General features: G+C 35.9%; 1 protein-coding gene across 2 annotated transcripts; it reads left to right on the top strand.

Annotated features, from left to right (window-relative positions):
• The first annotated feature begins 10,530 nt into the window (after window positions 1-10,530).
• LOC120781622 lies at window positions 10,531-11,797 on the top strand. Of its 2 annotated transcripts, XM_040113856.1 has the most exons (4): window positions 10,531-10,702; window positions 11,082-11,203; window positions 11,325-11,525; window positions 11,586-11,797. In XM_040113856.1, exons 2-4 carry the CDS (start codon window positions 11,102-11,104, stop codon window positions 11,670-11,672), a joined length of 390 nt encoding a protein of 129 aa, XP_039969790.1. In that variant the 5' UTR covers window positions 10,531-10,702; window positions 11,082-11,101; the 3' UTR covers window positions 11,673-11,797. The 2 variants fall into 2 exon arrangements, with proteins under 2 accessions (XP_039969790.1, XP_039969789.1); XM_040113855.1 differs by lacking the exon at window positions 10,531-10,702 and having other exon boundaries at window positions 10,724-11,203.
• Window positions 11,798-26,199: the final 14,402 nt, after the last annotated feature.

Raw genomic sequence — 26,199 nt, forward strand, 5'->3', positions numbered from 1 at the left:
ACTTTATGACTTAGTTCGAGTTTTAAGCCTTCCAAAATCACAGTCCGAACTTTTAGCATCCAGACTAAAAGGTTGAAACTTTCTTCAAAGTGATGTACTACTGTGCCCAAAAAATAAGGTGACATTGTATTTATTTTATTTCCGTCTTTGCTGCGGCTTGAATCTTCTCTGTCGTATAAAAACGGTGTCACCAGTGCGGTCTTTACAGCTTGGTGAACAGCCAGAAGTCGCACGGCGCCAGATCAGGTGAATACGGTTGACTGTTTGACCGGTTGGAAGGAATTCATAATGCACAACACCACGATAATCAAAGAAAACAGTCAACATGACCTTGATTTTTGACCGACTTTGGCGCGTTTTTTTTGGTCTCGGCTCTCTTTTGGCACGATATTCGCTCGATTGATCGGTTGTTTCGGAGTCGGAGTCGTAAGCATAGATCCAAGTCTCATCGCCAGTTATAATGCGTTTCACGACACCCTGGTAGTCGGAAAGCATCGTTTCACACACTTCAACGTGACGCCTTTTTTCCAAAAAATTCAATGTTTTCGGTACCAGTCGTGATTTGACGCGCTTGAGGCCCAAAACATCCTTCAAAATGGTATTGGTTGAGCCTTTCGATATGCCAACTTCATCAGCAAGGTCTCTAATTGTTAATCGGTGGTTTTTCAAAACCAAATCTTTGATTTGTTGAACGTGAGCTTCGTCGGTTGAGGTTGATGGTCGCCCTGGACGCTCTTCGTCTTCGACACGTTCACGGCCGGCTTGGAACTCACTATACCACTTGTAAACATTTTTTTTAGACATAGCCTCATCACCAAAGGCTTTTTGCACCATCCTCGACGTATCCGTCGCAGAAAATTGATTCCGTAAACAAAATTTAATGCAAATTCTTTGCTCAAAAAATTTCGACATCGCAAAAAACCAAAAACTCACTTTTAGCAGCTCACAAAACGACACGTATCTCAAACACTAATGAAAACTTTGACATGAAATTTGACATAAATGTGACTGACAGTACTTCCAACCTAAAAAAGAAAATAATTCTCCAAATCCTTCGACGCGCGCAGTTTAAATTCAAATATCACCTTATTTTTTGGGCACACAGTATGTACATATATTAATTTTTACAGAAAAAGACAGAAAGAAATCAGAAATTTTTTCCTTTAAAAAGGGGATCTAGTTCAGAAGTTAACCTTTTGTTTAATATGAGAGTTCTTTTAGAGCACATCCGTTATGAATATGGTGAGGCAATATCTGGAGACCTAAAAGTAATAGCCATTTTTCTTGGAATGCAAGTAGGAAATTTGAAATATCGTTGCTTCCTTTGCGAATGGGACAGCCGTGCGAGAGACTATCAATATGTACAGAAGCAGTGGCCAGTACGACAGGCACTCACTCCGGGTCAAAAAAACGTTACCGGTGAACCTCTAGTTGATCCCAAAAAGATATTACTACCACCTTTGCATATTAAATCGGGTTAAATGAAGAAATTTAGTAAGTCAATGGACAGAAATGGAAGAGGGTTCTGGTATCTAAAACAAAAATTTCCAAGGGTCAGTGAAACAAAAATTAAGGAAGGCATATTTGTGGGTCCGCAAATAAGAGAACTAATGAAAGATAAAACATTTGAGAAAAAGCTCAATGAAACAGAAATACGAGCCTGGAGTGCCTTTAAAAGCGTTGTTAATAATTTTCTTAGAAATGTGAAAGCTGACAATTACAAAGATCTTGTGACTGAACTACTTACTGTCTATAAAACAATGGGTTGTAAAATGTCCTTTAAAATTCACTTTCTGGACTCCCATCTGGATTTTTCCCCCGAAAATTTAGGGGCCGTAAGTGACGAACATGAGGAACGGTTCCTCCAAGGCATTGCTGCTATGGAGAAACGGCACCAAGACAAGTAGAGTGTCAGTTTGTTTGTCAATTACTGCTGGACATTGTTAAGGGATACTCCAAAAGCAAAATATCGCCGAAAAACATCGACTGAAACATTTTAAGGGACTCTTTGGTTAATAAAATAATAATAGGCATACGGCAGGAGACAAGCGATGTTATGGGTACAACAAGTTGGGGCACCTCGCAAACAGATGCCTAAAAAGGAGTCAGGGGATAGCGCACTCAATACAATGGGTAGCTTCTTTTGTCAATTGCAAGTGGACTATATTAACATACCAGTGGTGTTTCACGTGGTTATACTTTAGAACATGATATTTGTTACTGGGCGATAGTAGGAAACAATATGCTCAAATCAATAAATATGGTGATAACTGAAGAAGGACTCAGATTTGTGGAAAAACAAGGGGGCACGCAAGCACTAGAGCAATCGGTTACGTTTGGGAAAAGACAGGGGGCACAAAAGTAGTAGAGGAAGCAGTTACGTTTGTGGGAAGTGTGTGTATGGTAGAAAAACAGGTCAAAAAGTGGTTAGAGGAGGGAATTATTCGAATAAGTTATTCCGATTACGAATTGCCTGTAGTACTATTGGGGAATAAAGACGGAAATAAAAGGCTATGATGCGACGACCGAAAATTAAACCTAAACATTTTAAAGCAAAATTACAGGGAGCTCAGGTATTTACATCACTGGAAATTGAATTCTTCCATGTTGACGCGGTCAGTAGGGTATCCTGTTTTTTTTTTTTTTTTTGGTGCATTTCTCAATTAAACAATGTAGCGTCAGTAGCAGAAGTTCCAGACCTGTCAGAACACCGCGATTCGAACCATCACAGGATTTCAAATAATCGATTATCGAATAACTAATAGTGAGACTGTTATACTTTCGGTCGAGGAGCGTAACACGTTCCTCTTCAAGCAGTTTCTACTGGGATGCTTTGCCGAAATCATCATTGCAGTCATCTGCTTGTAGCGTAGTCGTCTCCTAAGAGTATCAAAAGAGTGTTTTTACTTTACGTCGGCGAACAACAGCAATACACCGACGTAATTTTGGACGCGATCAACTTCAGTTTTCAGCATCACCAACAAAACTTATTTACCAAGTCTCTTTGGTCAGATCTGGCTCGTTTTTGTGTCCCTTCATAATAGGAGGAGGCTGTGACACAATTTGCAATGCGGCTTACAGCACACTCTCTCGGAGATACGTTGCTTTTTCGGCTTCAGCAAGTTCAACTAGAAGAGGGGTGCGCGCTGTAAGGAAAGCGGTAGAATACTGGAAATAAGAAGATTTTTATATTAAACGAGGGGTACTCTAAGAGGGTCCCATTAAGGGGGATAACCCATAGACAGGGTAATTTTTCAACTAAGAAGACACAGGACGCGATCGAAAAAATATTTTTATCCCTAGGCTAACACCCAAAGTGGAGAAAGTGGTTAGGAGCTATATAAAGTGTATAATTATAGACAGGAAAGCAGGCAGGAAGCAAGGGTTGCTAACTCCAATGCATAAAGACGATAAACCTCTTAGCACACATCATATAGACCATGTAGGTCCAATGAAAACAACCAACAAATCTAGAATCAAATTTTGGTTGTGGTAGATGCTTTTGCGAAATTGGCACGGTTGTACGAGTATCACACTCGAACTACTTGTGTGGAAAGTGTAACTAGTCTTAAAAAACAAGCTGCTGTTTTCGGTAACTCAAAACTAATTATTACCGATAGGGAGACAGCGTTCACATCGCATACTTTCAAAAAATATTGCGATGAACAGGGAATTCAACACTTTATAATCGCCACAGGGCACACTGGTCGATTTCATAGGCCAAAAATAAAAAAATAAAAGTTTGAAACTTACCACTTTTTGTATCAAAGCTATTTCTTAAGACACCAATAAAACTAACGGTAAATACATTTTTGCTCAATCCCATTCGTAGGGGCTACGAAAAGCGAGAAAAGTGAGATAATAGAAACACGCGAAATGTGCAGTGAAAATAGCTTAAAAATTATCTCGAATAATAAATTAAATTTCAATATAAAATGGTGTTTAATCCCCATAAATCGAAATGATAATTGATAACAAAGGTATATGTTATATAAAAAAAGTGTTTTTTATGTAATAATATGTTGTTTTACTATTTTAAAACAATTGTTTTATAAGTGCCCTTTTGAGTGGTATGTTTTTCTTCATACATCGATTTAAGGTATTCAAAAAGTTATGTTCCCTGTCTCGCCCTCAAATGAATAAAGTTTGTTTATATCAGTTAATGTTTTCTAAGTCTATGCTTTTGATTTCAGCTGCAACTTTTTGCAACGTTCTTTGTTATTCATGTTATTCAACCAGGCATGCGATATAATTTTTTGTATTTATGTGGATGTATTTTCGTGCATATTTTATTGTTTTTTTCATCATACATATATGTACATTAGGGTGATTCAAAAATATATATATTTTTTTTTCAATTGGTACTCGCAAAAATAGGTTCCTAGACGGTTGAAAATTGACTATTTTTGGAAAAATTTTGTATTTCTTATGAATTTTATAACTCAATGAAAAAAAATTATTATGAATAGATTTTTGGAGAGGCTTTCTTAGAGGTGTCTAGGAACCTATTTTTCAGAGTACCAAACGAAAAAAATTTTTTTTTTTTTGATCCACCCTAATATGCATTGATGTTTGACGATGAATATCTCGTAAACGCTTAACTTAATCGAAATATCATCGTAGACCATATTTTAGAGCATTCAATTTCCTACAAAACCTAATTAACAAGATATTTTTTCAAGTAGTTGGAAGCGAGATATAAATTTTTCTATCTGATAATAAGAAAAATTAGAAAACCGTTAGGCGGAGGACCTTCCCGTTACAATTAAAAACTCATATTTGGAGAGGCTTTCTTAGAGGTGTCTAGGAACCTATTTTTGCGAGTACCAATTGAAAAAAAAAAATATGTATATTTTTGAATCACCCTAATGTACATATTTGGTTTTCATTTTATCATTTTCTCTCTTTTATCAAATGTTTGTTTTATACGTACTTTCATTTAGGCACATCATATGGGTGTAAACTCTCACGCCTATATACGTACATATAATATTTTATTTTTGAATTTTGGTGTTTAGAAAATTTGTGAAGTAATATCACTTCTCACCGAAGCAAATTTAATAAAGCTTCAGTATCTACTTATTAGAAGCTTCGTTAGCAAAAAACTTGATATTAACTTTTTACCCTGCTCTGATGAAATTTAAAGGAAAAACAGTTATCCTGTTATTAAAGGTCTCAGAATCTGATCTTGAAGTTGAGATAAAAAAATTATTCAGCCACATTGCGTCACAAATGTAATTAATGAACGGAATGAGTCCTCTAATTACCTATTATCAATAGGAATATGTGGCTTTGATGGCAATTCTGGTCAGAGCGAATATAAGCAGAAATTTGAAAATAATAATATGGAAGACAATAATTTATTTGTCACGGCATATGTAACTGTATAACTGATAATAAAATCGCAAAATGATGAAGAGCACAAACAAATTTGGAAAAACTACAGACCGACCTTCATCTACCCGCTATTGCCGTCCTGTTCGAATTCAATTTCAAAAGGAATTCGTTTAATAAACACTCAATGCACTAGATTTGCGGTAGATCCTGCAAAGGAATTAATTTCAAAATATTTGGTATTATCTTCCTTCGTCAGTCCGTAAAATTTTAATTCACGCTCCCTATGTTATTCAATATGCACCAGTTTCAATTGGAGAGTTCTCATAAGAGCTGAGAGCTGAGTCAAGCAATAAGGACATTAAGATGTATCGACTCCATCATATACGAAAGAACTAATGGATCAAATACAAATCCGGACTTGCTAAACCGAATGCTTATGAGCTTAGATCCTTTCATCACCCGTCAAAGAAACTATCATGCAAAAGTAAATAATTAAATTTTATTAAAATCAGTTTTTGATTAAGTTGACTAAGATTCAAAAAGTTCCTTTTTTCGTTTATTAACTTTTTTAATTTAGTATAATTAATTAAAATTTGTTACCACCGGGGGGTGTCGAAGTGGGAAACGGGAGAGGGCGATTTTAAAAAGCTTTGGCGAAAGTTTCATTTTTATTTAGGCAGCGACCACTGTGAGGCGTAATAGTCAAACCGTTCGCTTTTAATGACGAAATTATCAACTTTGCTTAGAAAGGATGCAAAAAATGATCGTGCCAATGCTGGCAAAACTTTCCTTGCAAGAGCAAGAGAATCCCCCTCATATTATTGGTGATTGCTTGGGAAATACTTTATAAAACCCAGGGAACATTTTTTAATATGTGGCATGTTAATATTCCGCTTTAAAAAATTTTTGGTAATAAGGTGACTGATTCTTGTCTTGTAGAATGGATAGTGAATAAATCCGATATAATTTAGGATTGTGTTATATGAAAACTTATAGTTACATATATAGCGACTAGGTAAGCTTTCATACGATTTTATCCTTTTTACTTTGTAAAGCTTATATACTGGCCGATTAATGCGGCATAAAGTCAGCTAGAAGTTTAAAAAATTTCAATTACGTATATGGGGGCAGAGTTTCAATCATATAGTACATCTCAAAGTGTAAACACAATGGCTACGACAGACTGCAAACTACATCTGTCAAATATTAAAATACACACGTTCTTATGGGCAGTGTTATTTTGACAGCTGCACGACTACACGGCTGCAGGCCGACAGTTGTCGTTCTCGCTAACTTCAATATCCTCCTATTTTTGCCAACGAAAGTAGAGTTGACAGTAGAATGGAAGATAGAAAGAGGAGGTAGAGTGGTGATGCCACTAATATGTAAAATGTAAAATTATTCACAGCTCTAACAAACTTGATGTTATTTTACAAATAAAAGCATAAAATAGCTATATTATAGCTCTATTATATCATTTGTAATAACAAGTGATAATTTAAAGCAAAAATATTTACCTATTTACTTATTTTTTTGCATAAAAAATTTCACTTTGAACAAAATATTAAAATTTCATTGAAGTGAAAGGTATTAGTATGGCCACAACGAAATTGTGTACATGCAAAATGGACAACTGCGTTGTTTTGTGTACATGCCGGCCATTGTGTTGTTGTTGCTTCTCAAAATGTACATGTAGTAAGATGAACAACGACGTTTTCAGTTCACTGTCGTGCCGCTGCAGTCTGTCGTAGCCATTGTGTTTACACTTTCACACATTGCCTTATGTTCTCGGTAAAAAGTCAGCGAGAGTCACTGAGTTTTTCATCTTCAGATCTGGGGACTTAAACAGTTTTGGTAAATTTTTGCAAATTGTAAGACTTAACATGGTATACCTTATATCGGTGGTAGGCGTGATTGTAGTCCGACTTCGCCGATTTTCGCACTTTAATATCGGGATGTCAGAATAATATTACCTAGCGAGCGTGATTGAATTTTTTTAGTAAAAATGTGGGCGGTACCAAGTCCATCTTCCTATTTTGCACCCTATAAAGCCCTGTTGTACCACCTCGAGCACAAAATTTAATGGCTCTGACGCAGAAAATAGTAAGACATTTTAATATATTTTTCGTGCGAAGACCCAATTGTCGCAAATTTTTTTTCTAGGTTGGTATGACTGTCAGTGGCATTTGTGCTAAATATCACATCAAAATGATCATTAGTGTTTAACATACGCTTGTCTTTCTGAAGTACACAAAATACATTTGGCTATCTTTACGATGAGTGAAATTATTCAACAAAGAATTTCCATTAAATTTTGCGTGTCGAAACGCATTCGGGGAAAACTCTTTGTCGCAACAACGTCCAGGACGGCCATCAACATCATCTTATGATCAATACGTCAATAAAACATAGGAATTGGTGCTTAAGATTCGACGGCTTACAGTCAGAGATCTTACTGACATCGTCGGAACATCGGAAAGATTAGTGGAAACCATTTTGAAGGATCATTTGAGCCTAAGAAAAGTGAAAGCACGATTGGTTCCAAAATTACTAAATTTTTCGAAAAATCGAGCTGCGTTAATGTTTGAGAAAAAATACTTTCCGACTAACAGGATGCCATGAAACCTATTATTTCTGGCGATGAATCTTAGATCTATGTTTACGACTCGGAAACAGACGATCAATCGGCTCAATATCGTAATAAAGCTGGGCCGAAGCCGAAAAAACTATAACGTAGCAGGTAAAAAAATCAAGGTTCTGTTGTCAGTTTTATTCAATTATCGAGATGTAGTGTACTACTCCGAATTCCTTCCGACTGGCCAAACTGTCAAGAAGGTATACTGTTTGAGCGTTATGCGTTGTTTGCGCCAAGCTAAATGGAATTATGGGCCGACAACCTTCGGTTTGTGCACCACGATAATGCACAGTCGTATTTTGCATTTAATTCTTCGGGTGTTCTTTACCAAATTTTCAGCCAATACCATGTGACTTTTGGCTATTCAGAAAACCCAAAATCACCGCTCTGGCAAAACCGTTTTAATTTACTTGAAGACATTTAACATGAGTCGCTACGCGTATAGAAGGTTATTCTGGAAATTGATTTTATAAACTGTTTCAAGGATTGGAAAAAACGTTGGCACAAGTGTATTGCGACCAAGTGGGATTGCTTTGAGGGGACAACATAGAGTTTGAATTAAGAATTTTAAAATTACGAACAAAGTCTTACTATCTTTTGTTCATTGTGGTATATCAACGAATTTCGGAAATAATCGGTATTCTGCGGGCACAGTTTTCTAATAAGATTTCAAGGACGATTTTGTCCAGAGAAATATTCCTACCTTTTCTAAAAACGTTTAAAACACGTATAAAATGACAAGGTTACTAAATTGTATCTGGCACAAAAATACCTGTGCAAGAAGCTGTTTTTGTTGCATTAAGCACCATCTCTAATACCTCACAAATTGAGAACGTGCTCGAATGTTAAGACCTAGAGCGTAACTTCAGAACCTTTCTTAAGGTTCCACTGAAGTCTTGATCTGGTATTTTAGAACGTCATGTACAGAAACTCAATCAGTTAGAAACTCTTTGCTTAGCTGATTTTTCTTCAGTATTAAATTTTATTAAATCTAATAGAAGAGCTTAAGATAGTGATCATGAAGAAGAAGAGGAGGAGATAATAATTTACCAGAAAGTGGAGTTGTGGCAATGTATAATTTTGTAATTAGTATGAAAGATGTAATGCCGATGTGTCAGAGTTGAATTTTTCCATGGTATGGTATATACTCTCATAAAAAATTATAATGAACGAAAACCAAAGAGGCTGTAAAGCTTTTCAAAAGAGAACTTTTAAATGGCTTAGAAAATCCTTGTAATTTTGGGGACTTAGAAAAAGGTGCACAAAATGAACTACCAATTGTGAAATATGAGTTCAGCGTATTAGACCACTAGAAATTAACCAAAATATAAATTTGTTGCACTTACAAGCAAAGATTTTTAGAGAATCTCTTTGAAAAGACATGTTTTCCAACTCTGACTACAAAGTGTGGTCCAGTGGAATCAAATCTAGTATTTCATATCACCATAAAAAGAATAACATTGTTTTTCAGTCAATGCTGGTGTGTTTTTGCCTGGTTGCTGACGCAGAATTTTACTGGAAGATCGAAAAGAATATTATGTTAACTGCTTAACAATACCTTCCAAAACATCCAGCTGATACACTTTTGTCCCAGTTCAACCCCTCTTTTCAGAAGTGAAGAAGTGTAACGGCTTTACAGGAGACTACCCACCAAACTATTAGAGCTGAATGGTGACCACGTTTGAATAACATTTTTTGCCCCTTTGGTGTTTTTGCGCAGATTTCATAGCCTTCATAGTCGTTGATCGCATGCCACTGAAACAGTAATCGAATCTGTTGAGCTTAATTTGTTTTAATCGCATTGTGAGAAGATAACCAGTTGAACGACAATAGAATTTCATATGAGATCATTTCGAAAAATTATGACATTCATTTTGTCGATATATAAATATATGGTATGTATGTATATCCCTTAAAACTGTTTTTTGTTTTCTAAGAGATACATATATTTATCGATAAAAAAAATCTTCTAATTACTTAAAAATATATTTGAAGCTCGTGTTGAAATTTGAGACTAATCGGTTAAGCCGTTTTCGACTAATGTTGGTCACCGACTTTGAATAGAAAAACGGGTTTAAAGTACTTCTACGCACTCTGTAACGCATTTTCAAATTTGCGTATAACTTCGAAAATATTCACCGGAATTATATGAAATTATCTGTGCGTATTATGTGTACATTAAGACCTTTTAAGATTTCGGCCTTCAAACATGGCAATTTACGTACATATATATAACTCTATATCCATATCGATAAATTTTAGGTGATACAAAAAACCGCAAAGTAAACAAAACTATTATACTCTGTAGCAAAATATAAATATAATACTTTGTCCTTTAAAATAATGACAAATGATTGATTAAGGTTAAACTTTCGGCTAATATGTTAATACTTATGACGTGTTATAGAAATACCAAATGTGCCATCAGAATGTTTATTTTGAGTATTACAACAGCAATATCTCCGGTGCAAAAAATTAATTTACGATGTGGCAACATCCCTCGAATCTTTTGACATATTAGTGTTATATGTTTCTGACACATTTAAGAGTATTTATAGAATGACCAAAATAAATACGGTGAAAAAACGATCAAGGAACGAAATTTTCAAACACCAAATACTTTGTTCAACTTCTGCAACCAAACGGTCATTGTTCTTACGAAAGAGTTGTTATATATATATAAATGATTAGTTTTGTATATAAATAATTTACATTTATATTGTACAATAAGTACGTATTATAAAGTTCCGGTTATAAAATGCTTTACCCATATAAAATGTACAAAATATTAAGAACTAATGAATGAATAAGTTTTTCTAATAATGTGGCTTTGGTTTTATTTTCGCTATGACATCTTTAATAAAATGATAAATCTATTTTTAAATACGCAATGCGTATGCAAAATTAAGATGAACTGGCTATATGCCTTTTTTGAGCTAACAAGAAAATAAACAGTATGGCTCGAAAATAAAGTTGCCAATGATATTTTGTTGTCGGAAAAATGCAAATTATTTGAAGACTGTCAGGAAGTGAGAAGTGTTTCCTATTTAATTAAGATAAACTTGTGTAATTTGAATTTCCATCAGTAATACATACTTAACGGTTGCAGAGTTATGAAATTACTCTAAAATGGAGTGGTATCCTGAAGAAGATGAAGAAGAGTTGATGTATTCGCCAGCTTTATTGGCTAGAAGAGCATCTGAGAGCTGGATCGTTGAGCCACCGATCGAGGTTACTTTAAATATTTAAAAACAAATTTATATAGAAAGTGGTTTAAAAGAGTATACATTTTAATTCATAAATTGTATTTAAAAAGTGTTTTAAAAAACATTTACATATTATTTTTTTTCAGATTACTCCTATAAATGTGACTCTCCAACGAAAAAAATCGCTACCAGATTTTCAAGATCTTCCACGTGCCACGGAAGCTATGACTAGGGAGGAGGTGTCTGCATTGGGTTCAGCAAGACGTGAAGCTGTACGCCGCCAAATTGAAACTAACGAAAGACTAAAAGCGAATCCCCTACTTTATATTTTTAGTCCACAAGTTAAGGTACCGTTTTCTCGTTGAAAATTAAAAAAAAAATAATAATAATTTATAAATTTTTTACAGGATTGGTTTACTCGACAACAATTGGTGCTACTTGTGCTTTTTGTAAATATACTTTTAGGCTACCTTTTCGTGAAAATGTTAACATAGCGAAATTTATTTAAAGCCTAGTATACTCATATGAAAATTTACGGTTTTAGTTAAATATCTTAGTGATTTTAAGTTATATTCGAATGAATGTCTGCACAATTTTGATAAAAAAATAACGTTATAAATCACGAGTCTTAATGGTCATTATATATGCTTTATATACTTAAAGATTTTGTCGTTCACTATTATGCATTTGGTCAGTTCGCTAGAGGAGAAATTTTTTTATGTAATCCAATCACATATTACATTTAAAGAATTTATCAAGTATTCGTGATATAGTTCCCTAATTTAATGATTTTGTTTATCAGAAACATTGGACTCTTTCTGTTATATATACTTTTGTAGGAAATGGACATATACTTGTAGACACAAAAGAAAGGTATCAGCATCAAGACATTAGTTGCATATACATACATATGTCATAAAGAATTCTAAAATATTCCCTTCGTCTCCCAATTAACCTACAACTTAGAATCTATATTTATATCAATCATACCTTAAAAAATTTCTTATATAGAGAATTGTAAGTTCGTGAACATAATTTATATCCAATAATTTTCTTTAATTTAGAGTAACAACTAGTTGTTTCTTCAGAGCGAATTGACCTAATTGTAAGAAAATAAATATTAATTCAATTCTTGTTTAAATCCCTCTATAAAAAATCATTTGTTTTTACTTATGTTTAGTGTAAAATATTTCTTACGTGCTTTATTCAAAAAATTATATTAGATTTGTTTTTATGAATATTGTCCTATGCGTACCAGGATATTTGAAACGAAGATAAAATCAGTACTCTCCTAAAGTTGAACTACTACTTAGTTACTACGGTCAATTAATAAAAGCAAATGTGAGTTACATATCGTCACCTAAAATGCAAAATAACGTAACAACATTTTCGAAAATTTACAGTGGCTTGAATGAAACACGAAATAAAATGGAACAAGAGTGAAACAAATTTTTAATATTGGTTAAATCTGGTTCATATATGAGCGCAGAACCTGAAAATGTTGGACATATGTAATATTATGTATGTAATTTGAAGTAGTGAATCGTAATCAATAAGATACTCAATTCCGAATTTTTTGATGATACGTTATTTTGCATTTTAGGTGACGATATACTAAAATTATGTAAAAAAGTAAGGAAGGGCTAAGATCGTGTGCAGAACAGTTTGTCTGTCGCAACTTATGTGGATCAAATTCGATGTAATATTACCAGGTGTTGACAACATTATTACTAATATACAATATTTTGCTTCTAGCCCGAAATCTTTATATTATAATTAATTTAATTAAATCAAATGATATATACGTATGTGATATAAATTCATCCAAAGACGTCAAATTTGATGTATAGGGTTCATACAAAAACCATCAACCAGAGGACAAAAGTAACTATTCGAGTATTAGAGATATGATTTACGTTTTACGTCTAAGCCAATTTCTTTCATATCCAGCGCACTTTATTTTAAAGAAAACTTCTCCACTTAATTTTAGTAAGGTGAAAAGTTGGAAATCACCATATGTTTGGATTAGAGACAGCTTAAGAAAGGTATTAAATTTTTTTATTGTTTAAGAATGCTCGAAAGCGTGCTGCAGGTAACTTTTTGAAGATTACCCACATAATGATCGACATATAATAACGAAAATCATTATATGTGGTACATGGATCGATTTCACACATTTTCCGCATTATACTACTGTACCGGGTTTCCCAATATTCATTGTAAAAAAAAAAAATTCAAATTATTCAAATATACATATTATCGAAATTATCGTTCTCCAATTTTAACTTTTCGTGCGCTTTTGTCATTTTTTGGTCGTAATAATCGTTGACCTATGCTCGCTATAATTTTTACATTTTCTTTACATAACGTTCGAAGTTATAACAAGTAAGGAAGGGCTAATTTCGGATGTCACCGAACATTTTATACTCTCGCATGATAAAGTGATAATCGAGATTTCATTATACGTCATTTACATATTTTTCAAATACCGTATTTTTGTAAAGTTTTATTCCGCTATCATCATTGGTTCCTAATGTATGTACTCGTATTATACAGAAAAGGCATCAGATGGAATTCAAAATAGCGTTATATTGGAAGAAAGCGTGGTTGTGAACCGATTTCACCTATATTTTGTACATGTCATCAGGGTGTTAAGAAAATATTATATACCGAATTTCATTGAAATCGGTCTAGTAGTTCCTGAGATATGGTTTTTGGTCCATAAGTGGGCGAGGCCACGCCCATTTTCAATTTTTAAAAAACGCCTGGGTGCAGCTTCCTTTTGCAATTTCTTCCGTAAAATTTTGTGTTTCTGACGTTTTTTGTTAGTCCGTTAACGCACTTTTAGTGATTTTCAACATAACCTTTGTATGGGAGGTGGGCGTGGTTATTATCCGATTTCTTCCATTTTTGAAATGTATATGGAAATGTCTGAAGAAAACGATCCTGTAGAGTTTGGTTGACATAGCTATAGTAGTTTCCGAGATATGTACAAAAAACTTAGTAGGGGGCGGGGCCACACCCACTTTTCAAAAAAACAAAAAGATCCTTTGTGCCAAATTTTACTTTAATATCTTTATTTATGGCTTAGTTATGACACTTTATAGGTTTTCGGTTTCCGCCATTTTGTGGGCGTGGCAGTGGGCCGATTTTGCCCATCTTCGAACTTAACCTTCTTATGGAGCCAAGAAATATGTGTACCAAGTTTCATCATGATATCTCAATTTTTACTCAAGTTACAGCTTGCACGGACGGACGGACGGACAGACGGACGGACGGACAAACAGACATCCGGATTTCAACTCTACTCGTCACCCTGATCACTTTGGTATATATAACCCTATATCTGACTCTTTTAGTTTTAGGACTTACAAACAACCGTTATGTGAACAAAACTATAATACTCTCCTTAGCAACTTTGTTGCGAGAGTATAAAAATATCGCTGCCGTTCAGGTAAGTGTTGCTTGAAGACGCAATTTTCAATTCCAAGACAGAATTGAGACTGTCTCAAACCACAACCTGGTTGATTTTGAGAAAGGATTTGAGCTTACATCCGAATAAAATTGATCTCACTCAAGAACTGAAGCCTTTGGATCACTGTAAACGTCGTTAATCTGCTGATTTTGCTTTGGAACAACTTGAAAACGATAACGATTTGTTTAAAAAAATAATTTTCTCCGATGAGACTCCACAAATTATTCATGAACAAAAAAATTACGGTTTGGTGTAGTTTTTGGAAATGAAGCTTATGAAACAGTTACTATCAATGGAGAGTGGTATAGATCAATGATAACCAAGTTTTTATGGCCGCAATTATAAGAAGCTGCTCTTAGATGTTGGTTCTAACAAGACGGACCTACGAGCCACATAGCACGAGCAACAATCGAATTATTGCGAGAAAAATTTGGAAATTCGATTATTTCAAAAAATTTTGATATTGAATGGCCTCCAAGAAGTTGTGTCTTAACGCCATTAGACTACTTCTTGTGTGGTTGTTTGAAGTCATTGGTCTTTCAAGCTCCAGAAGTCAATATTGAACATGCTATTCATGACATACTACTTGATTTAGTGTGAAAAGTACCATTTGAATGATGTTATATTCAGGACTTAATTGTATCGATTGTACTTCAATTAGTTGTTTAGTCTTATTGGGAAATCCTGTATATTGAATTTTATAGCTTCACTTAACTTGGTAAGAGAGATTGAAATTGATATGAGAACTAGGTTTTGTATTCACTCGATTTTATCCATTTTTGAGATAAGACATTCTACAAATTTCACCGGAAAAAGATTCTCTTAAATTTTTCATGAGATACCTCACATCTTAACCAATATCTATGGCACAAAATAACCGGATGTATAAAAATGCCTAAATTAGGTATTGAGGGCAATGTGACGTATTCGCATGATTGTATCTTTTTTACGCACAAGGATCCACTGTTAAAAGCAAGATATTATTTCTAAATTTCATATCGATATCTTGCATATGATATAGACTATAGGCTTGTTGTCCGATTTCGTCCATTTTTATAATGTAACAACTTTATATCAACGTGTTACGAGAATATAAAAAGAGAGTTAAATGAGTATATATATAACCTGTAGTATAACTTAAAAAGGTGCCAATTGCCGATATCCGTTAATATTTGCTCACCTTTGATCCTTACGAATTGGAAATGTATGTAATATTGATGATTATTTAATTCTTACAACTTGTAAAAGGGGTGTAATAGGGTATAGTTATGCTTTTGGGTTAGCAGATACAGTTCATGTACTATACCCAATAATTACCCTTGCGTCCTCGCCGCGTACCCTGAAAACGTGAGTAACCCTTGTGTAAGTTGCGGTAGCTAACCAATGTAGAGCCTGGGTTTACTGCTCAAAGAGAGGAAGCTTTAGCGAAGCCAGTCCGACGTATACGGTTTAAGGGTTTGATGAAGTCTAATTCCAGCGTCTGCTCAACAAAGGGTGTGGCTGCGAGCGGCCAGTGAATTGCACTGAGCGTCAGTTTATCATCATACGTCCTTTCTCCGGTCCCTTAAATAGTAGCTGGAGAAATGACGTCGTTTAAAGCATAAGAATAAAATCTCTTTCTTAGAAATCACATCTTAACACACACTCAAAAATCTTTAGAAACCAATTTGCTCTTACAGAATTCTCCACACATAAGTATAAGACCCTACAACATTATTTCTCCTCAGCTCTATTTTAGTAGTCAAAAAAGTATTTTCGTACTTGTAGCAGTCGTATATCTCCAGTGCTATACGAAATATTGTTGGAAAGGTGAGATTTCAAGCTTAATTAAATCAAAAAAAGGGTGAAAAAAAGTTACAGCTGTTCAAAAATTTGTGAAAACAATGAAGAAATTCGCTATATTTTGAAATTTTTGAATAAAAAAGGGAAAAATGCCACGAAAGCCGACAATGAAATTTGTGAAGTTTATGGAGATGACACTGTATCAGTTCGTCTAGCACAAAAATGGTTTGCTCGCTTCCGTTTTTGAAATTTCGATTTATACTGACGAGAGTTTTACACTGATGGAATATGATGGACCATAATCTTTCGCAGAACCTTTCTCTCGAAAACTCGACTTCGTCTCATCAGATCTTGTCATCGTCCATGCCTATTCACCATATAGCAGGACGGGAATAAAGAGTGACTTATAGAGTTTGTTTTTTGTTCGTCGAGAGAGGACACCTTTTGCCTTGCTTCCGTATCTGTCTGGAGAAAGCAGAACTAACGGCCACAAGCTATACACTCTTACAGAAGATTGTACCTGCTCGATTAAGTACTGCAGCTCGAATTATTTTCTCCAGCAGCAGATTGAAGAAGTCTTACCATAGAGAGTTGCCTTGTCTGAAACCTCGTTCTGCAAGAGCATGTTCTAGTCTTCAAGCCTTTTATTAGTCGCCACATCTTTCCGTAGAATTTTTGAGCATTACCCCTATCGGACAGCTTGTCAAGCTCTTCATACTCACGCATTTCGGTCACTCTCTTTTTTTCTCAGCAAATGCGTCTTACTTTCCTCTTCCACTCTAGCTATCTATCCCATCCCGCACATGTTGTAATCGATCGCAACGTTGTGTGGTAGGCAGACTGCTTTCACTCCACTGCGACAAGGCACTCCTCGCACCAGCTGTCCTTTTGCATTTTCCGAAAACCAATGCTTTCGTTTGCAGCTGTAGGTAAGTACCTTGAAATGCCGTATCACGTATTATGTCGAATTGCTGATGAGTGCTCTTAGAAGCAAGAATGCAAGGAACTCGTTCGGCTGTCTGTTGTGATTGCAGTTTCACGACGTCGAACCTTCCTTGTGTTTGTTGACGTGCGTTTTTTATTGCACAGAGGCGGGTGCGTGTCTTGGCTGCAACAATATAGTGATACAAGTCGATGTTAGGACCTCGGAGCATACGCACGTTTAAAACACTGGTGCCGTGTCTTCCGGCTATCACAAAATTAGCGATCTGGTTGGTGGTTTTTCAATCCGGGTAGCTTGATGAATTTTCTTATGCTGGAATCTAGTACTGCAGATAACCATATTTCGGGCCCCGGCGACGTGGATCAGCCTCAACCCATTTGGGAATATTTCCTCGTGGAGGCTGAATTTCCCGACTATTGTGCCAAAAATACCTTTCTTGGCCATCGTGGCGGGGCAGCTCTCATAGGTGCACTCCAAGCGCTCATAGAAGACATCTTTGGTCACATCATTCTTCTCTTTCCTTATTTGCGTGAACTTCTGCACATGATTCTATCCTCAATTTATGTATGTATTAGTATAAATATAAAAAAAAATAAGCTGAAGTTTGATTAAAAATACGAAAAGTCTTTTTTGACTACCCAATATATTCATATTGCCAACGAACTTAATGGGAAATGAAAATTTTTGCACAACAAACTTTTTTGAATATACATATGTGTTTAAGTATATCCACAATATATCTTCTCTATATAAGTTATCACGCAACGCAAGAATGTAATTGAAGGAGCCCCAAAATATTGTGCGTGGCCTGAATCAGCAATAAGTAGCGCACTCAGAATCATGAACGGAAATAATAAGTTTTAAGTTGCATCCAAAAGTTGCGCGTGGACTGAGTCAGCAATTATACGTTCTCACGTCTGCCAATACCATCAGCACATATTCGTTCTCACGCCTGCAAACAACAGCTCGCAACACCACAACTGCTACGCAGCAGCGGCGGCAGCAACAGCAACAAGTAGCTTGAGGGTAGTTTATAATTAGAATAATTTTTAGTATAATGTTTGTTGCTCTTCGAGCTGGACGCGCTCCACTCGAATACTCGTAATAAAGTCAATAAAAACAAAATTGGCATTTTGAATTAATTGGCGCCCAACGTGGGGCTGTGTTTAAGCAAAGTAGTTTGTCGGTGTCGGTTAAAAACGAGCAACTACAATCAACCAGCTGCCACAAGCAATCAGGATTATGCCGCTGAAAGTCGATCGAATCAAGGACCAGCCAGCAACTGCAATGAACCAGCTATCGTAAACGAGCAGCAGCTATTCCATTGGCGGATCAGGACAGGAGGAAGATCGAAGCAACCGGCAATCATGAATTTAATGTAAGTTGAAAAACTCGAATTTCAATTTTAGAATCAAAGATCTAAACATTGAGGGTACCTCTTGTTAAAAAATAAAATATATTAAGGAAGTGAAATTTAATACTAATAGTTTACGGTGCACCCGATATTTATTTTGTGAAAATAGTAATAACTTTTTCAATGATTAATTGAGGAATAGTGAAGAGTATTGGTTACACGGTATATGAATAGGCCAACCGTCAACTTAGTTGACTTAGTCTCTAGCTTTGAAAATATTAAATTATCAGAAGAAGAAGAAATCAAAATGAACGAAACCCAGTTTACACAGATAGTGAACGCGGCAGTCACTGCTGCTTTAGGGGTGCAGAGGCGGGAGTTTGAGAATAAACTTAAGGTCATGCAGGACCAAATTGATAACGTATTCCAAAAACCCACTATAACGACTTACGAAAAAATAAAGATAGTAGTGAGTAGGACCTGCGAAGAATCGCTGGACGTTGTAACGCTCTTAGAGTGTTCATTTCTGGGTTAAGGAAGCCCCTTTGCGATATTCTCTTCGCATCGCAACCTAGTGACTTGCCATCCGCCCTGGCACTCGCTCAGGAAGTCGATGCGAATCATGAACATTACATTTTCGCAGCTTGCAAATAGAGCATCTGATGTGACCAAAAAAGCAGAGAGCAGCCAAAGGGGAAAAGATAACAATAATCAAAACATGCTAAATAGAACAAATTCGGATGATCAGAAAAATCCTCATTTCGTAAGGCAGCACCGGGGTGATAACCAAAATAATGGCTGAATAAAAGGGTACACAATTTATGTAGGATAAAATAAATTTTGTTTGTATTTCGACAATTTGATGAAGGAAATTATAATTTTTTATATTATAAATTTTAACGTAAATGTTAATAAAAAATATATGTCGACGAGCGGGGCGGCGAGAATTCTAATACAATCCACCTTCCACTTATCGAGATCACAATGTAGTAGAATCGCGGTAGAGTAGCGTAGGCAGTGTATATGCGAATTTAATATAAATGAAGGTTTGTAACGAAGTGCTTAGAACGAATTGAGTCTCCTGTCCGGTTGTCCACCCTTTTTGTTGAGTGGGTACAGGTGTGGTGAGTTGTGTTGGTGTGGTGTGGTGATGTAAGTGGATGGTGCCATCGGAAGTGGTGTATTATGCTGTCTTGCTAGGGTGCGCCAGTTTTTCCCAGGTAGAGTGGGGGGATGCTTAACTCATTTAAACAATGGCCAATACCGCCAACAAAATTTTCAGCAGAACCGTCAAACAGGATATCGGAACTCTCAGCCGCGACAGGAACCAATGGATGTGGATCCTTCATATTCTCGCCTACGGCAATTTAAAAGTAACGTAAGAGACGACGGTGGTCAAAAGTGTCAGGCAGCGTCGGACCGTCGAACAGGACCAAAACTGCAAAGGGTAAACAATTTGAAGGAAGATCGAAATACCGAGTTAAGCTCAGACTCTTACGAGGAGTTATCTGAGGCAGTTGTTGGGGACCTAGAGGCAGAAGAAGTGAATTTTTTAGGGGTAAGTCCCTCCAGCCCTGGATTTCTAAGTCACTAGGTGGGGGGGAGGTAAAGTTTCTTGTCGACACGGGTGCCTCCAAAAACTACATCAGGCCTCTAGAGGGCCTAAAGGAAGTGAAGCCTGTTGATAAGGGATTCACGGTGAAATCCATTCATGGATTCACCAATATTGGAAAAAAAATGCAAGGTACACTTGTTTGGAGTGGTATCAGATTTTTTCGTCCTGCCAAATCTAACTCTCTTTGATGGAATAGTAGGTTTGTACTTGCTGAACAAGGTTCAAGCCAATATTAATTTGAAAAACAAAATTATATAATACAACTCTGGTAAGGAAATTATTCATTTTCTCCAGGGTCAAGATGTTAGTCATCTCCAGCTCCATACCGAGTCAGTCCCGGTGAGCATAAAAGGGGAATTTAATGGTATGTTAGAGCGCGTTTCAGGAGTTTTTGCTGACCCAAACGAGAAACTACCATCCAACACTAATATTGTGGCCACAATCCGTACTAGGGATAATGAGCCGACTTACGCAAAGTTCTACCCATACCCAATGGGAGTCGCTGATTTTGTAAAAACAGAAATAGAGGATCTCCTCCAAAATGATATTATCCGACGTTCGCAGTCGCCATACAACAATCCCATTTGGGTGGTAGACAAAAAGGGTTTCAAAGAGAACGGAGTTAAAAGGAAAATATTGGTAATTGATTTCCGAAAATTGAACGAGAAACCATAGAAGACTCATATCCCATACCAAACGTAGGGGTAATATTTTCAAACTTGGGAAAAGCCCAGCTCTTCACAACCTTGGACCTTAAGTCGGGGTTTCATCAAATTGAGCTCGCCGAACGTGATCGTGAAAACACCGTTTTCTCTGTGTGTAATGGGAAGTACGAATTCTGCCGTCTTCCCTTTGGCCTTAAGAATGCACCTGGCATTTTTCAGAGGGCAATAGACGACGTTCTTAGGGAACACATTGGCAAGTACTGCTTTGTTTATATTGATGTGATCATTTTTTCACAAAATAAGGAAGACCACTTGAAACACGTAGAGGCTATTTTAGTGAGTTTGCTTGAAGCAAATATGAGGATTTCTGTTTAGAAATCAAAATTTTTTAAGGCAGAACTTGAATACCTCGGATTTCTAATATCAAAAGTTGGAATAAAAACATGCCCGCAGAAAATTGAAGCAATCCAAAACTTCCCACAGCCAACAACATTGAGAGGTGTTAGGTCCTTTTTAGGAATGGCTGGGTATTACATATGTTTCGTTCGTGACTATGCAAAAATTGCTAAGCCAATAACTAGTATCCTTAGGGGCGAATTTGGTAAAGTGTCGGCCTCTCAATCAAAAAAAATTGAAATATCATTTGACCAGGAACAAGTGAATGCATTTAATAAATTGAAGAGTATACTAACATCAGAAGATGTTATGTTGGCCTATCCGGACTTTAGAAAGGCTTCGACCTAACCACTGATGCTTCTTCACACGCCCTAGGTGCGGTTCTTTCTCAAGGGGGGAGACCGATTACAATGATTTCCAGAACCCTTGACAAAAAGGAAGAACACTTTGCAACAAACGAGCGAGAGCTTCTTGCAATCGTATGGGCTCTTAAAACCCTTACACTTTATTTGTACGGCGTTAGGGAATTAAACATTTACACAGATCATCAACCCCTAACCTTCGCGGTGTCTAATCGTAACCCGAATCCAAAAATAAAGCGATGGAAAGCTTTCATTGAAGGATATAATGCCAAACTGCACTATAAACCAGGAAAAGATAATTTAGTAGCTGATGCTTTATCACGCCACTTTATAAACGCACTAGATCCAGAACCTAAATCGGATGCTGCCACTATTCATAGCGAACAGTCTCTTACTTATACGGTGGAAACAGTTTCAAAACCAATAAAAGTCTATAAAAACCACTAATTTTGGAATCTGGCTTACATCCGGACAAAAGGACAGTTGTTATTTTTGGAAATAAGTTACGCCATTTTCTCACGTTTCCTGATAATGAGAGTTTGTTTAAAATGCTATTAGAAGTGGTAAAATCCGACGTAGTCAACGGCATTCACTGCGAGCTACCTCTGCTGGCGCAAATCCAAAACTGGCTAGGGAGTACTTTCCCAAATACAAGATTCCGTCACACAACTAAATTTGTCACGGACATTTTGGATCCTAACGAACAAATTGAAATAATTACACAAGAACATAATAAAGCCCATCGTGCCTCTCAAGAAAATGTTAAACAAATTCTTGAAGATTATTTTCTTCCGAGAATGGAGAAAAAAGCTAAGGAGGTGGCGTCAAATTGTAAAGTCTGCATTAAAGCTAAATATGTCAGACATCCAGTAAAGCATCTCATAGGAAAAACACCCATTCCTTTTCCCTTTGAATTTCTCCATATTGACATATTCTGTACTAACCGATTATTTCCCAATGGTAAAAATAAATGCATATTTTATGGTTTTATTGTTTCTTACGTTTAAAAATACATAAAAAAAGAGAAAATTATTAAAAAAAAAAATATTGGTTAATTATTTTTCATTCCGTGAAATGTTGCACCTACGCAACGTTGGGATTACTGAACTTAGATTATACAAGCAAGTCATAAAAATACATTTAAAATATTTCACTTACGCTAATACTATAGCGATTAGCGTGAGTGAAATATTTTAAAACAATCAGCATGAAGATGTATTTGACATTTTTACACATATAAATTGTTGTACTTTTACACTGTCTGCATCTTCTTCGACGTTTATTTTCGTGCTCTTCTATGACATGACCAATATTATCGAAGCGAATATTGGAAGGTAATGCGTTTTTGGATGGTCTTCCTAAATTTCTATTTGAATTACCCAAAAAGTCAGAATTATCTGTAAGTTGGGCTTCTTCGGTTTTCATCAAACTAACAGCAACGTAAGATTTAAATTCTAATTGAGTCATAGATCGCTCATTTGCCAGATTGTAAATTTTCCACGAGTTTACTAAAACACTATCTATCAAATTGATGAACAGTGGCCACCACCACTTTTTCCCTCTTACTCGAATCCTATAATTGGCAATTCCATTATCATGCAGATCGACGCCTCCCATATTTTTATTATAATCTGCTATAACCTGGGGCTGTGGCACATTCACCATTTTTTTTATTTTTCTATCGTAACGTTTTGCCGTAACCAATGGTTCGATTTTTGCGTTGTTAGTAGCCACGTCACCACAGAATTGTCATTCCATCGAACTAATAATACTTCATGTTTTTGGTCAAAGCTGAAATCAAATGATCCTCTCTCTTTTTTCTGAAGAGTTTTCGTATTTATCATGGTTTTATTCATTGTTCTATTTTCTCGAATAGTACCAGTGGCAAAATAGCCTTTCTCTTTCAGAATGCAAAATAATTTGTGCGAAGAAAAGAAATTATCAAAAAAAATGCGATGTTTGCGAGGATCTTCAATGACAGACAATAGGTCAGAACAGTTTTTTCTCCTAGACCTAAATCATTTCTATTGTCGTTACTATCCTTTCCGCCATATGGAATAAAGATACAGATAACCATTTGAACTACACAAGCACCATATCTTGAAACCAAATCTTACAGGCTTTCCTTTGATGAACATCTTGCAACTATGACGTCCAAAATACGGCACCATTTCTTCGTCAATTGACAAGTTGTGTGAGAATATCCCAAACTGCATATTCTTTTGATTCATTACATCGAAAATAGGACGCAATTTAGCGAATTTATCATTTTTATCCAGATCCGCATTATCACATAGATGAATGTTTTCCTTTATAGAGTAAAATTTGTTCCGACTCATACAATTTCTTACAATTGATACATTTTTGTCTTCATCTTTTGACCAGTACAATTTCGTTGCTGGTAAAGAATGATAGCCAGACAATAATAATATACCAAAAAATCTTTTGAGTTCTGCTACCGTGAGGATAAATAAATTACGGTTATGGTCACGAGCATATTTTTCCGAGAAACATACAATCTGTTCCCAAATTTCATCACTAAAAAATAGTGAAAATACTTCAAAAGGTGTTTTTCCACCTACACGTTCTTCAATATTTTGTGTCATTACTGCTTCATCACTTGTAGGACAATTCATATAGGTCGGATGTTCTTTTTTCCAGTCTGGAACACATTTTGGGGACTTCTTTGACAGTCTTGGCTTTTTCGATGTTGAAGGACCGAGCTCACCTTGCGTGTTTTCAGGCTCTAAGGGTAAATCGGTGTGTATTTCATATGTTCCAGCGATATCAGTGGACACAATATTGTCAAAATCACCTAGCGCGTCATCATCTAGGCCTTCCTCGTCTGTAAGATTGTCAACCGTCGGGGGGATGTACACGGCATCGATTTGAGTGGCATCTTGTAAATCCTCTTCCTCTTCTAAGGTACTCAGAATTTCTTGAGAAGATAGTAATATTTCGCCTTATTATTTACTGATTTGTATACACTCACTTAACGTTTTTTAGAAATTACTATGTGATACTATTAGCATAGTTTTGACAGCTCTCTCTCGAACCAAAGAGTCTCGTATCAAGTTATCTATGTTATTAGCTCAACGTTCTAGAACCAACTGAATAATAAAAACAAAACAGAACTACTCCTTGAATAGCGAGAACCCATTATTGACAATACATTTCTAACACGAATGGCATGCTGAGTAACAATAACAACAGACTATTGTTATTCCCAAGGTTGCGTAAACGCAACGTTTCCTAGAAATGTAAGATAAACAACACGTGTAGGTAGTTTTGTCCACCAAAAGGGTTTATATCACAAAGAAGATATTGTTAAAGCTTTGTACAGTGTAAAAAGTAAAGGTTTATTTAAATTAATATTTTTTATGATTGGATGAATATATCGATCCCGAGATGACTCAATTAGCAGTTTTTGAATGATAAAAATAAAATGCATTTGTATTTGAAAAGCCATAAAAAAAAATTGTTGTCTATCTGTTAGTTCTTCTTTTTGAGACTGGCTTACATTTCATAGATTTATTTCCTTATTTTAGAAATAAAAAAAAAACAAATTCGAAATGTTGCGCTTGCGCAACGATGGGTAAAGATGGGCTAATGCCACATATTTCCTTACTTGTGTGGACAAGCTATCCAAGTTTGCAGTAGTGCAACCAATCCCTGCACGAACCATAATCGATATTAAGCCGTGTATTCTGCAACTGGTCAATATGTTCGCAGGAACCATAATTATTTTCTGCGATAATGAAAAATCATTAAACTCAAATACAATAAGATCGTGCCTTAGAGACCTTTTCGACATTGAAATTTTGAATGCCCTCCTCTGCATAGTACTTCTAATGGGCAGGTGGAGAGATTTCATAGCACTATGGGGGAAATAGCTAGATGCCCTAAATTAGAAAAAGGAATTGAAGATACTGTGGACTTAATTTTACTGGCCACAATTCAATACAATAAGAGCATTCACTCCGTAACTGGCGAAAAACCCTTGGATGTTTTTCATTCCCGGGTAGGTGGGACAGAAGCAAAAAATAAAGTAGAAAAGGCTCAAGAAGCAATGTTAAGGACTCATAAAAAAACAGGATAGCGAGAACATTTGCCGTTGGAGAAACAGTCCACATTAAGTCAAATAGACGGTTGGGAAACAAACTTACCCCCTTATATGTGGAGGGCATAGTCCAGGAGGACCTGGGTTCTACGGTCAGGGTTAAAGGTAGAATAGTTCATAAGGATAATCTCGGATAGTCGAATAAAATATTTTTAAATCTAACGATCTTCTTTGCTTCTGTCTTTCCTTCTCTTTTTAGACCTCTGCTCTTTATGCTTAGCTTGACCTCGACCTCCACAGTTTGTAAGATTGTGGATTACTCACACTCAGACTACTTACCGATTACGAATGGTGACGTGGTTTTATGGG

The sequence above is a fragment of the Bactrocera tryoni genome, unplaced genomic scaffold (assembly GCF_016617805.1).
Source record: "Bactrocera tryoni isolate S06 unplaced genomic scaffold, CSIRO_BtryS06_freeze2 scaffold_7, whole genome shotgun sequence".
Taxonomy (NCBI): domain Eukaryota; kingdom Metazoa; phylum Arthropoda; class Insecta; order Diptera; family Tephritidae; genus Bactrocera; species Bactrocera tryoni.